Source organism: Schistocerca cancellata, chromosome 1 (genome assembly GCF_023864275.1).
Source record: "Schistocerca cancellata isolate TAMUIC-IGC-003103 chromosome 1, iqSchCanc2.1, whole genome shotgun sequence".
NCBI classification, from domain to species: Eukaryota; Metazoa; Arthropoda; class Insecta; order Orthoptera; family Acrididae; genus Schistocerca; species Schistocerca cancellata.
The window spans coordinates 1,171,563,518-1,171,578,920 of NC_064626.1; the positions used below are offsets into that span (position 1 = coordinate 1,171,563,518).

At 40.4% G+C, this 15,403-nt stretch overlaps 1 protein-coding gene across 1 annotated transcript in view; it reads left to right on the plus strand.

Moving 5' to 3' along the window:
* LOC126163396 (mite allergen Der f 3-like) overlaps nucleotides 1-15,403 on the plus strand; it is a 109,059-nt gene that overhangs the window by 23,773 nt on the left and 69,883 nt on the right. The window contains exon 2 of the mRNA XM_049920173.1: nucleotides 9,588-9,673. Coding sequence (XP_049776130.1) covers nucleotides 9,588-9,673 — 86 coding nt within the window. The remainder of the gene's footprint in view (nucleotides 1-9,587; nucleotides 9,674-15,403) is intronic.

Genomic DNA, 15,403 nt, shown 5'->3' on the forward strand with positions numbered 1-15,403 from the left:
GAGAATAATGCTACAATTTAGGGAGAATGTGTGAATAGAAGAGTTAATTAATACGTACATATAATTTGTTCTCAAACTCCACGTGATAATGGCGGAATGCGACTACCCCTGAAACAAGTTAGTCCTCCGTTATTCAGTTTGATCCGTTCCTGCTTGAGCACATTTATCAGCGGAAATACAGATGGCGCGTAAAATTTTCGCCTAAACTTCTAGTGTGAAGCTTCGTTTGCGGTGGCGTTTGTGCTTCAAACCACCCTGGATTTGCGTCAAACCATCCTGGATTCAATTGCTACAAGCCGTTTATTTAAAGTGATAAACAATGATGTGTAAATTTATTGTGAATTCATTCTGATTTTGGAGGAGGAAGACAAGTATTTTGTTTTAGCAAAGACAGGGATCGCCTGCAGGGGACACTGACGGCTTTGACTAATGTAGAGATAAGCCGCTACAGTTACGTATTATTTAATTTTAATTTCACTCATCAGACTCGATCATCTTTACCTTGGTAGCATGGCGTCACAAGTTTAAAACACCGCTCAGCACCGCCGTCAATACAGAGTGGTGTCAGTGGGATCTGCTATTTAGATTTAGAAGATGAAACAAGGCTAAGGCTCTTATCTGGAACTGCCGAAGTTGGCGAGACCTTGCGCATGCGCTGATGGTGTGTGTGAGAGGGCCTAATTGTCATTGATTAATGGCTTAGGCGCTGTCTTTTAACGGTTTTTCGAAACACATTCAAGTCAGTCATCGCCCTGTGTAAATAAATGTTGCCTCTGTTCACAGGATTTGTCGACCTGGAAAAAGCGTTCGACGAGGTCAAATAGTGCAAGTTGTTCAAAATTCTGAGGAAAATAAGGGTAAGCTATTAGCAGACACGGGTAATACGCAACAGTACAAGAGCGAAGAGGGGATCATAAGAGTGGAAGACCAAGAAGGAAATGCTCGGATTAAGAAGGATGTAAGACAGGGATATAGTCTTTCGCCCCTATTGTTCAATTTATACATCGAAGAAGCAGTGATGCAAATAAAAGAAAGCACCTGAGTGGAATTAAAATTCAAGGTGAAAGGATATCAATGACCGCATTCGCTGATGACATTGCTATCCTGAGTGAAAGTGAAGAATTACTTGATCTGCTGAGTGGAATGAACAGTCTAATGAGTACCGAATATGTATGAAGAGTACATCAAAGAAACACGAAAGTAATGAGAAGTACCAGAAATGAGAACAGCGAGAAACTTAACATCAGAGTTGATAGTTACAAAGTAGATGAAGTTAAGATATTCTACTGCCAAGGCTGCAAAATAACCAATGACGGACGGAGAAAGAGGGACAGCAAAAGAAGACTAGCACTGGCAAAAAGGGCATCCCTGGCCTAGACAGGTCTACTGATATCAAACTTAGGTTTTAATTTGAGGAAGAGATTTCTGAGAATGTACGTTTGGAGCATAGCATTGTACAGTAGTGTAACGTGGACTGTGGTAGATCTTGAACAGAAAATAATGAAGCATTTGAGATGTGGCGTTTTAGACGAATGTTGAAAGTTAGGTGGACTGGTAAAGTAAGGAATGAGGAGGTTCTGCACAGAAGAGGAAAGGAATATGTGGCAAACACTGACAAGAAGAATGGACAGGGTAATAGGACATCTGTTAAGACATCAGGGAATGACTTCCATGCTACTAGAGGGAGCTGTAGAGGTTAAAAACTGTAGAGGCAGACACAGACTGGGATATATTCAGCAAATAATTGTGGATGTAGGTTGCAACTGCTACTCCGAGATGAAAAGGTTGGCACAGGAGACGAATCCGTGGAGGGCCACATCAAACCAGTTAGAAGACTGATGACTCAAAAATAAAAGCTCCCGCTAGGGCCGAATAAGAAATACTGCGTCATTCAAATAAATTCATCTACTTTGGGAAGATTGTTTCTTCTACATGAACTGAGGCGAGAACTTGGGGTAAATCCTAACTTCCGCATAGGATTATAAAGTTTTTAGTTTCAGAGCCATCCGGTTATATACCTTCTGCATGCATACATACACAACTTTGGAATACAGTTTACACATACTTTTAGGACCAATGTTTTCATTTACCTTTCACAAATCTTCAGTATCCCATTAGACACATGACAAACACCCAGTGTGGTCTGAAACACAGCAACAACACGCCCAAGGACCCAAGGCGAATGTCAGACTCTTGGCTTGCACTACGTGTAGACTTCCACAGACTACATATGAAAAACTGTTGATTGGGGTCTACGTCTTGAACGAGCACTTATGGCGACATGCGGATTTCTGCTTACACAAAAAATCAATGTCTTGAAACTGCTGGTGCTCTGGTGGCATCGTCGAATGCTTTGAGCCGAAGGCGTTGCAGTACCGTGCTGTCGACAAAAATCACGCCACACAGTTTTAGCTAAACTGAACCAGTTGACAATAATGCCCCTACAGAAGACGTTCTGAGTTCTCCGTTTGATCTCGACTCGACTCACGTTTGGTACTGAAGGAGCAAGAGATGTGGCTTGCTGCACCACGGCGACATCTACCAGCAAATGTATGAACTCTCAACTAGCGCGGAGGTGAACCTTTAGAGCGGTGCTATGTGTAAGTTAGAATTCAGCCCTAGTTTCCATCTTCAGCGATGTGTAAGGCGTACTGCTGTGAAATGGAACGAGTCTTAAAGAAACACCCTATAAGAAGCTGTAATCGAAACTTATTTTAGACGACAACTTTCTCTTTTATCTGTTTCATACTGTAGGTAATGGCCGTCCGTCTCCTCTGCCTTCCGCACTCCCTGTAGCGTTTGCCCAGCACCCCCGAAACCTCTTATGGGTCCTCATCCTCCATCGGCTCCTTTCCCCCCTCCCCCTTCGCTTTTCCTCTCCTTCCCCCCTTTTTATTTTCCCATCGTCTGTCCCGTTTCTCCCCACCTGCTCTCAGCTGTGGTCTGTCATATTTGCCAACTTTCTATTGCAATGTTGCAAGTGAATGTTCCGCGCTGTTTTGTCTTTCCAAAGTGTTGCAGACAGAAACCATGCTGTCGCTGGGTGTGAATTATATGTCTTTTGCGAACAGAAACCATACTGTCGCCATGTTTTTTAATTGTCTGTCTATTATTTTACCTGTCTGATTCATATGCATTTTATTAGCATCATCATCCCTTTGTTCTGTGTTTTAAGTTCCACGATTTTTTTTCGCCATGTTACCATTTAAGTCTCCGCTTTTATAGCCTGTTTTTATTCTTTATTCTCTTCATCTCTTTAAAACAAAGTCTGTAGGGTGAAGAGCGGCATACTAAACTGCTGCCAGCCGGACCCCTTTGGGGGGAATCGAAACTCAATAAAGAAAAAAATAAAATAAAAAAAGAGCCAATGGTGAGACTGCCTTTGAGGTATTGTCTTAAATTGTCTTACGGTACTTTGGTACTTCGTGTGATGGGCCGTAGTGACAAGCAGTGCACTGGAAATAGTTATGTAGTCTGCTACAGTACGTACCATTAAGTGTGACACAGACTTCCTTCAAAACCGAAGTTCGTGTCAATGTAATTCTGAAACTAAGTGGAAACAGATAAATATGTTTGCCGCGCGGGATTAGCCGCGCGGTCTATGGCGCTGCAGTCATGGACTGTGCAGCCGGTGCCGGCGGAGGTTCGAGTCCTCACTCGGGCATGGGTGTGTGTGTTTGTCCTTAGGATAATTTAGGTTAAGTAGTGTGTAAGCTTAGGGACTGATGACCTTAGCAGTTAAGTTCCATAAGATTTCACACACATTTGAACATTTTTTGATAAATATGTTTAAAAATACAAGATCCAATTTGTTAAATAATTATTTAAATTAAAATGATGTGTTAAGTATATCAAGCTAAAGAGTACAAAATAATTTCTCCTAGCCCATACAGATTCCTAATATTATGCAGGTAGTCCTGAAAATTTGTGCTTGGAATAGTTATGTCAATACTTTAAAAATACGTGACGAAAAACGTGGGATGCATGCAATACATAACTGATGCATGAACAGTTCACTTCCTAAAATTGTTTTCTAGGGTTAGGAACTTGTATGGGTCTAGGAGAAATTATTTGATACTTTTTACTCCGAATTAAAAATGGTGTTATGTTAAAAAATTTATTTTTATTAAATAATTGTCTGCTTTTTTAGTCTTGCCTGTGTAAAACTTATTAGCGGATTTTAAACATTTTGAAAAAGATTATATTTTTTATTTAAATAATTATTTATGTATGTAGCAGTATTTTATGTGCAGCTTTGCCCATGTACGCATATGTCACATATATTGCACATATCTCGTTCTCCCCTTTTGTCTCTCTCCTCAGCTGTGTCAAGCCATTCAAATACCACCTGGATTGCATCCCGATAATACTCACACAACATGCCGGTCCTGCAGGGCAGCTGGGTTGTCATGTGTCACCAACCTTTTTCGCCCCCACCCCCATCTCGGTTCTCTACCAAGCGGACCGACAGGAAAGCGAGTCAGTATTGTACTGTCATCCAGTTCCAAGCTATGTTTAAAATTTCAAGCATTTAGCACACTGGGAAGTCACCTTCAAAATCAACTGCAAACTTTGTATCGAAGAGACAGACATACAAAAAAAGAGAAAGTGACCTAATAGAAATGGGTTAAAAAAAGACACTCATGATGTGTTGTTAGGCCAGATAAGAATGACACTTAAGGGAAAATGTGGGACAAGGTGGAAAGCAGAAAATTATTTCGAAAATATTTCTCAAAGGATGCATTATAGTTTATATAATTTTTGTTTTGAGTACACATTTGATGAGGGACGACATAGTCACTATGAAAGTGACAGCGATCCAATGTTACAAAATTTTTGTAAATGAGATAACAGCCACTGATCGCAAATATTTTTATTCAGTTATGAGGCACGGTGTTAAATTTTATTTTTAGCACTCCATTACTTATGTTCTGACTAAATATGCACAGTCTCTGGATTCCTTCAAGTGATGGATGTGGTACCATTTTTATGAGAGGTGACAAAGTCACTGTGAAGATGACAGCGATCCATTGTTATGAAACTGATTAAAAAAAAAGCCAACATTGACTACTGTGGTATTTTCAAGAGTTCATATTTACATTACTATATTATGAGTGCTGATTCTGTTCATCTATATTTTGGTATCGTTCATGTCTCCTGATATTCAACCAGTGCTTCAGATACAGTAACACAGGGTGTATCAAAAAGAATCATCCAATTTGGCACATCTATATTTCTAAAACTTATAAGCATATACAATGAATTTTGTTTTTTGATGACTGGAAACTGAAAACATTTCTTTTCATACCTTTTTATGTGTTCAGTATGCCCCCTTGAGATGCACGGCATATGTGAATGTGGTATTCAGACTATTCCCACACTGCAGCGAGCAAGTCTTGGGTTACAGCTTCCACAGCTGCTGTTATGCGATGTCTCAATTCCTTCATTGTTGTTGGTAATGGAGGCACATAAACAGAGTTTTTTTATAGCCCCTACGGAATAATCACATTCAGTCAGGTCCGATGACCTTGGAGGCCGGTAACGCAAGGCTGAAACATTTGGTTCAGTGCGACCGATCCATCGTTCAGTAGTCCTCTGATTTAAAAATTCCCACACTTCCAAATGCCGTTGTGGCGGTGCCCCAAGCAGGTGATAAATAAAGTCATTCGAATCAGTCTCCAACTGTGTGAAAAGAAAGTTTTCCGTGGGACTCCTTGAGAAACTATGGCGCATGCGTTAGACGTGTGTGTCAGACACTCGGGGATGGCCCGGCGATTTGCCTTTGCATAAACAATCTGTTTCTCGGAATTGTTCATGCAATCGTCTGATGCTCTGTGCTAAAGGAGGATCCACACCATACCTAGTACGAAAGTCTCGCTGAACAGGTATTACTAGTGGTGGGCAGGAAATCGCGTATCTGTTAGAAATCACAGTGATTGAGAAGTCACAGATATCACAATAACAACTTTTCAAAATCTAACTGCGATTTCAGTCACAGTTAGCAGTCGCAAGTAGCATTTCACATTCAACGCCGTGAGCAATCTGTTGGCCGAATTCCGTACTGCATTCTGCGATTTCAGTGACAAATCGCGGCTAGAAGTCGCAAGTAGCAACTAAAAAGCGCAGTTAACAGTGCCATCTGTTGGCCAAAGTTCGTACTACGCTCATCTCTGCGACACGCTATCGAGTCTAACTGCGATTTCCGTGACAAGTCGCAACTAAGAGTCGCAAGTAGCAACTAAAAAGCGCAGTTAACAGTGCCATCTGTTGGCCAAAGTTCGTACTACGCTCATCTCTGCGACACGCTATCGAGTATAACTGCGATTTCCGTGACAAGTCGCAACTAAGAGTCGCAAGTAGCAACTAAAAAGCGCAGTTAACATTCTTTTCCTAGTGCCATCTGTTGACCGACGTACGTACTTCTGTACGAGAGCCTTGTGCCTCACGAGATCGACGTGCTGTGTGTGACTGTGTGCATAATACTGCATATGAAGGGCTTATTTCAATAGTGGTACAAGTCCACTTTTGTTCATTTTGAGATACAGAGTCGTAAAGTTAAATGAGTGCTGAAAAATCTGCAGTTAAGATACCAGAAATATTCAAGCATATGGCTTCTTGCTAGAGATGAACCTTTATTTATGTTTGTTTGGATCATTAATTCCAGAAGCATTATAGACAGAAAAGTGGAGGTAATGGACTTGTACCACTATTGAAATAAGCCCTTCATATTAAACACAGCTGTGACTCTGAATGTATTATATTAATAAGAAGCAACATTGCCTTTTTCTCCTGAAAATATCAAGTAACGTAACAAATGAGTTTGATTCTGCTTCCAATATGACAGTTTTGGTTAATACTCCACATGCCTACAGGACTTTGCAATGTCAACACAGCAGAACTCAGACACCTGTATAAGTGTAGTGAAATAAAAACAGTATTATTGTGTCATATGAATGCCACACTTTTGTTCCGACACAGTTCAAGACTCGGGAGAAAAGTTTTACACCTGGTGTTCTACATGGAAACTTCACACACAAGAACTTTTTGCCGACACTACTACCACCTACATAAGTAAGCTTTTCCTGTGTTACTTTCAAGTAATGCACTTAAGCTATTTCTGATTTAACTGTAAGATCTGTACTTCCCACTTTCGTATCAACAGCCTCAAAATGCACATTGTAGACTTCGGGATATGTTACAGGTCAGTGCCACACCAAGATTGTGGAGAAAGAGGGGGGGTGCGGCATGTCACTCTCCAACAAGTGTTTACCAATAAATATATGGCGGAAAATTACGGGTATAGGACGGCTTAACATGTGGAAAATGAGATTTACATTGTTCACTCACTGTATTTAACATTTATTATTCCTTTAAAATCGCACAACAACTTCAATAAAACACAGTTTAATCACTCATCTGCACACTTATTTCGCAATAATGTCACTTTTAAACTGCAAATCCTCTAAGAGCTCTCTTGAATCTTCACGAGTGTCTCCCAACAGCCTTGATGTGGATAGATACGTACAGCAACCAGAACTGTGTCTGCAAAATCACAAGTATTATTAAACAATTTTTGCTGTCACTAATTACAAGCAATATAATTGACAGAGTAGATTGCTAATATTTGCTGTAATGAAAGCCACTCAATGGGGTATATTTCAAATTTGCAAGAATGATCTCACTTAAGTAATTAAGTCCATTGAAACACTTAGAAACTAACCTCTCGTCTGACGAAAACGGTCTAAAGACGCAGTGGCAATTTCTCCAGATCTGCTGACAATGATATTTTGAGTTATCACTTTACTGAGTGACTGAAATGTAGTTCGGGTACTTGAGAACATAACAATATGTTAGAATTCATTTTCTAAACACGACCTATTACGGTATTGTATGGCTACTTACATATTAATTACGCTATTAATATTTTCACAGTTGTTTCTTTAATACAAAATTAAAGCCAACGGAAGAACAAACGTAAAACATACTTACCAATGACAGGTTTGTTGAGATGCAATTTTCTGTGTGGACAGATGTAACTTTTTCATATGGTGGTAAGTCGCAGAAATCGCAGGAGTCGCAGAAATCGCAGAAGTAGCAGAAGTCACAGAAATCGCAGAAGTAGCAGAAGTCACAGAAATCGCAGAAGTAGCAGAAGTCACAGAAGTAGCAGAAGTCACAGAAGTCGCAGAAATCGCGGAAGTAGCAGAAATCACAGAAATAGCAGTAGCGAAGGGATACGTGACCTAGGTTCCTTAACTGTGACTCCTATCTGCGACAAATCACAGTTAAGAATAACAGATACTGAAAAGTAGCGTTCACAGAAATCACTGATATCGGAAAATCGCAGTTTAGCCCATCACTAGTTATTACTGACCCTCACTCTGCAAAACGTAGAACATAAAACGGTTATTGTTCTCCCGACACCAGTTTTACTAGATCTGAAGTGGGCACACAGTGCTGCTACCTAGCAGGTTGTTGTTGTGGTCTTCAGTCCTGAGACTGGTTTGATGCAGCTCTCCATGCTACTCTATCCTGTGCAAGCTTCTTCATCTCCCAGTATCTACTGCAACCTACATCCTTCTGAATCTGCTTAGTGTATTCATCTCTTGGTCTCCCTCTACGATTTCTACCCTCCACACTGCCCTCCAATGCTAAATTTGTGATCCCTTGATGCCTCAAAACATGTCCTACCAACCGATCCCTTCTTCTAGTCAAGTTGTGCCACAAACTTCTCTTCTCCCCAATCCTATTCAATACCTCCTCATTAGTTACGTGATCTACCCACCTAATCTTCAGCATTCTTCTGTAGCACCACATTTCGAAAGCTTCTATTCTCTTCTTGTCCAAACTAGTTATCGTCCATGTTTCACTTCCATACATGGCTACACTCCATAAAAATACTTTCAGAAACGACTTCCTGACACTTAAATCTATACTCGATGTTAACAAATTCCTCTTCTTGAGAAACGCTTTCCTTGCCATTGCCAGTCTACATTTTATATCCTCTCTACTTCGACCATCATCGGTTATTTTACTCCCTAAATAGCAAAACTCCTTTACTACTTTAAGTGTCTCATTTCCTAATCTAATTCCCTCAGCATCACCCGACTTAATTTGACTACATTGCATTATCCTCGTTTTGCTTTTGTTGATGTTCATCTTATATCCTCCTTTCAAGACACTGTCCATTCCGTTCAACTGCTCTTCCAAGTCCTTTGCTGTCTCTGACAGAATTACAATGTCATCAGCAGGAACCACGTTAAAACACGAGAGTTTGCTCTTTCTACCAGTATGTTGTTCACGCACATATCTCACGTAGCATTATAGTTATGATTTTTGTAAAAAATCAGATGATTCTTTTTGATACATCGTGTATAATAATTACTTCGTAAATCAGGCCGAATAGAAATAAAAACAAACATTGTCTTTACAGCTTGTATGGCGTTAAAGTATGCTTGGTCTTCTCGCCAACTGTAGCGCTAGCATCGCTCCAGCTGCCGGACGGCGGCAGCTTTCAACGCAGCGCGCATCGCAACTGTATAATATTATGTTAGGTTGTAGTTCTTTCTACTTCCTGTGTGTTGCAGGTGGCGCTGTACCACGGACGGTGTCTACAGAGCGGGGGCGAATTATCAACGGCGTGGACGCAGCCCCAGGAGAGTTCCCTTTCCAGGTCAAGGGCCCAGCCACATAAATGTAGCGAAATACGCAGCTTATATGCAACTTTAATTGAAAGTTCTTTTAAACCACACATGATATGTAAAAGACAGTTTTTGATGTTGCTGAGCAACAGTCATACAATAATTTTTAAATGAACACACCACCATTTGACTGTATTATTGTGTATTTAATTACGACTCAGGTTTCGGTCTTTTATGCCATTTTCAAGTGACTAAGTTTATGTCGTTAACATATATTGCAGGGCATCAAGCTCAAAATTGGCCATAAATTAAGAAAATGATTTTTCAACAAGATGGTGATTTTACTTTTGGCATTTCATGGGGAACCAATATTTTTCTTAAATTATGGCCAATTTCGAGCTTGATGTCCTGCAATATACTCGTATGTTAATGACAAACACTCAATCGCTTGAAAATGGCATAAAAGGCCGAACCTGGGTCGTAATTACATAGAAAACAATATAGTCAAATGGCGGTGTGTTCATTTAAAAATTATGCAAAAGACTTAACATGTAGAAGAATATTAATATCACAGCTTCTTTCAACAAAGGCTTTATTGTCTCTCACAGTCACAAATAGACATCGTTCGATATCATAGGCGTCCAAAAGGGAAGGAAAGAGGGTGCTCTTGGCCTCTGCTGGAAGAATCTAGGTACAGGATTTTTAGTCATCACAGAATTCTCACTGAGATCTAGCCTTGACTGTCTAGGACTCTGCTAAACTGCGTAGTTGAAGCTAGCAACCACAGCGTCAAATGCCGTGACCTTACCAGTCACTACATATAACTAGCATTTGTTTAGTTTTCACGCCGTTCCAGAGAAATTACACTGCTGTTCACTAGTCAAGGAGGATGTGAACCTTTGAGGGACTGTGCTGAAACAGTGCCTTCAGTGTTTCTGTGGTACTTCCTCGTATCGCCCTTATCGAGCTGCAGAAAGGGACCCATCGAACGCGCTGATGTAGGGACTGCCAACACAACCAAAATATGGCAGCAGTGCACATGTCCATCGCCTGTTCTCACAAGGGAAGTCCCCCATTACAACCCCCTCAGATTTAGTGGTAAGAGAGCCCAATGGCCAGCCCGTCAAAAAATGAATTCAGATCAGACATGAAAACAAGGTGATGTACTAAATAGTGAGAAAAGGCGAAACAGAAACAGTGTACGTTTCAAAAATAAGAAGTGCAATATGGTGCAAGCGGGAAGTTAAATGGCGTCGTGGTTAAAGGATTGCAGTGTTGGACTGCTACGCGGGCGAGACGTGTTCAACCTCCCTTGTGCCAATTTTTTTTTCCTTTTTCGGCGTTCCCTTTATTCAGATTTGTGTCTTTGTCGTGGTGCACTGTCCGTTTGCAACAGCGAGGTGTAAGGTACGGGACCTATAATGACAACTGATTCTGCAGATCTACTCTGTTGGTAGCCGAACGGAAGCGGCTTTCGAGTGGGAACCGCAAACTTTTGATGACGAGGCGACAAGTCAACCGAATCCTCTACCAGAAAACACGTCTGGTTTGTCATACACGGCATTAGTGACAGTAAGTGTGTCATGTGATAGGAATCTCTTTCCGACGCACCTAATTTTTTCGACTGATAAGTGAGTGAAATATGCCTCCTTGCACATATAGGTGTTCATATGATTGTGAATGTGATCACTCTAAAGGAAAACATGAAAACATAAGCTGCAGCAAATGAACGCAACAGTTTCACAATCACACAGTTTTACTGCGCTCTGTCAAAACATAGGCTTTTAACGTTTTTGAAGTTGCGTTAGCTTTCGGAAGTTTTGACTCTTGAATTCATTTGTTGTTACATAGTTCACACCCGTTTAGTTGTTGTTTTCATTTCTGTGAGACGTCTGTGTGGTATCTCGCTTGCTCTCACTATTCATCACATTTACCTGCGACAGTAACGTGTTCTTACCACGTGACTCATTTTCTATAACCAATGTACTGTATCACAATTGCGAAGACTACAGAAAGAGGAGAAATATTTCAGTGACCGGACAGACAGCTGATGATGTGAAAAAAATGAATACAAAATTTGCACGAGGGCGTTTCGAACAGGGCTCGCTCGTTGGGCAATCCAACACCATGACCACTTACTCACGACGCCGTTCCTGTTCCAAGCTCCTCTTTACTGCACTTTTATTCTTGGACCGTTCATTGATACTATTTTGCTTTTTTTTCACAGTTCAGAACACTTCCTCCTGTTTTCATGCTTGACGTGTGTTCAGCTTTTGACGGGCAGTCCACTGGACCCTCTTACCACTAAATCTGAGGGAGGGGGGGGGGGGTGCGATAAGGATATTCCTTTGTCAGTTACCTTAAGGAAATAAATAGAGGGCACAAAAATAATGCAATAAATCCAGCAAAGTCATTAAACAAGAAGTTTTGTTAACAAACGAAGTGTTGTAGATGGCGTCTAATAAGGCGTACCGATTCGATTGAGAACGACAGTGTGTCTAGGGCACAACTAGGCTTCAACATATGTTTTTTTATTTTTCGTTTCAACGTCATTCTAACAACAGATTTATTACGACCCTGTAAAGTGTCAATATTTAATCATACATTTACTGTTTTCCTAATCTTCAACACGAAAAAAGGAGAAAAAGTCCTTTTTGTTACGCAGACTGGAAATGAAAACAGAATACACGAGAACTTTCAGTCATATCAGTGTAGTCATTTTATTTGCATTATTGTATCCACATTTACCACAAATATAACGTGTAACCTGTGCCGGACTGCATGAATCAGGATGATTCTGACTTAAGGACATGGATAACAATAATCATCGCGACCTACAGCTGATGTAATGAACGCTGAATTTTTGGATGTTAATGTTTTTTTCCAGTGTGTCTATTTCAAAACAAACATGATTTACATTCATAAACGGTTCTCGGTCGTCACACAATTTCATGGCGTACCGCACATATCGCAGCGTACACGGAATATTGGTGTAGATAGTTCACAAAAAGTGATAGCGCCGGCAGCGAGATCCGAACAAGAGACACAGCGTTTATGAAACCGCGCAGCTGCGACCACACAAAGTATGTAAGTACGCCTAAAATGTTCAAATCCTGTTTTCTCGATAACCCTTGAGAGTTGCGACTTCCTTTTTACAGATGTTGAAGCACCACGCGCCCTATCAATACCAACCAAATCGCTGAGGTGAAGTTCGAACAGTTCCCTTGTAGGATGGATTACTCTCTGTTTCTCCACTTCGAAGAGTATATTTTGTTGTTGTTGTTAATATCCAACAGAAATATCTCAGTCGTTCTTTCTCTTCTATTTCATATCTTTGATGTTCGTTCTCAGCCTAACTTTATGAGAATACGAATAAATATTTTTGTGAATATTTTGTAGCTTTATTTCACAATTTTTCGGATACTATGGATTTAATCATGTGGAGATGTAATTCAGATTCTTGAGTCAAAAGGTGACATCCATATTCTTATTAATCATGTGAAAAGAAGTACTTTGTGTGTACTACTGAGTCTGGTTATTTTTTAGATATCAGAATAATATACCGTAATTATCCGTTTCGGTTCATTTTACAGTATTTTTCTCGAATGAATAAGAATGAAATCTACCCTTTGTAATGGTCGCCTGGTCGTAGATATAGCTAATTTCTATAATCGCACTATTTCACTCCCATTTACGGAGCTTGTTAGCACTTGATGTTAGGTTGGCGCCATTAAAATGCATTGTGTTGTGGTAATCGCTGCTACTTGCTGGATCGCTGCTGTGTCTCGATGCTGATGCTGGCTCTAAATCTGGTTGTCTAGGGTTAAAAACATGAGGTCCCGTGTTTTTTATATGCTTTTGATGATAAAGAACGAGCGAAACCAACAAATATGTAAACTTCAAATATTTATTACTCTGGTGGCCATCTTAATTCCACTGTCCACCAAAGACCATGACACAACACAAAGTAGTATTTCCGTTACATGTTCTTTGCATTGTTTATCCACCTCAAACAATAACACAGAAACACACTTTACCAAAGTGACATTCCGACTGCCTCCCGACCGTTCTTGCTGCTTGTATTTATAACATTGTCAAAGAACTACTAAAAAGAGATATAGTTTACAAGTCACATGTACATCTGTTATCATAATTTGTGCAGAAAAGTTATTAATTTGCATCGAGTGACATAATTTAACATGTTATCAAAATGACAGACAGATTTGTTGACTTGACAGAATAATTCTTTGTTACAAAAAGGCCGTTTTTTAGAAGTTTGTCAATTGACTTCTCTAATTTGCATAAATAAGTAAATAACCCGCCCCATGAACCATGGACCTTGCCGTTGGTGGGGAGGCTTGCGTGCCTCAGCGATACAGATGGCCGTACCGTAGGTGCAACCACAACGGAGGGGTATCTGTTGAGAGGCCAGACAAACATGTGGTTCCTGAAGAGGGGCAGCAGCCTTTTCAGTAGTTGCAGGGGCAACAGTCTGGATGATTGACTGATCTGGCCTTGTAACATTAACCAAAATGGCCTTGCTGTGCTGGTACTGCGAACGGCTGAAAGCAAGGGGAAACTACAGCCGTAATTTTTCCCGAGGACATGCAGCTCTACTGTATGATTAAATGATGATGGCGTCCTCTTGGGTAAAATATTCCGGAGGTAAAATAGTCCCCCATTCGGATCTCCGGGTGGGGACTACTCAGGAGGACGTCGTTATCAGGAGAAAGAAAACTGGCGTTCTACGGATCGGAGCGTGGAATGTCAGATCCCTTAATCGGGCAGGTAGGTTAGAAAATTTAAAAAGGGAAATGGATAGGTTAAAGTTAGATATAGTGGGAATTAGTGAAGTTCGGTGGCAGGAGGAACAAGACTTTTGGTCAGGTGATTACAGGGTTATAAATACAAAATCAAATAGGGGTAATGCAGGAGTAGGTTTAATAATGAATAAAAAAATAGGAGTGCAGGTTAGCTACTACAAACAGCATAGTGAACGCATTATTGTGGCCAAGATAGACACAAAGCCCATGCCTACTACAGTAGTACAAGTTTATATGCCAACTACCTCTGCAGATGATGAAGAAATAGATGAAATGTATGACGAGATAAAAGAAATTATTCAGGTAGTGAAGGGAGACGAAAATTTAATAGTCATGGGTGACTGGAATTCGTCAGTAGGAAAAGGGAGAGAAGGAAACATAGTAGGTGAATATGGATTGGGGGGAAGGAATGAAAGAGGAAGCCGCCTTGTAGAATTTTGCACAGAGCATAACTTAATCATAGCCAACACTTGGTTCAAGAATCATAAAAGAAGGTTGTATACCTGGAAGCATCCTGGAGATACTAAAAGGTATCAGATAGATTATATAATGGTAAGACAGAGATTTAGGAACCAGGTTTTAAATTGTAAGACATTTCCTGGGGCAGATGTGGATTCTGACCACAATCTATTGGTTATGAACTGCAGATTGAAACTGAAGAAACTGCAAAAAGGTGGGAATTTAAGGGGATGGGACCTGGATAAACTGAAAGAACCAGAGGTTGTAGAGAGTTTCAGGGAGAGCATAAGGGAACAATTGACAGGAATGGGGGAAAGAAATACAGTAGAAGAAGAATGGGTAGCTCTGAGGGATGAAGTAGTGAAGGCAGCAGAGGATCAAGTAGGTAAAAAGACGAGGGCTAATAGAAATCCTTAGGTAACAGAAGAAGTATTGAATTTAATTGATGAAAGGAGAAAATATAAAAATGCAGCAAATGAA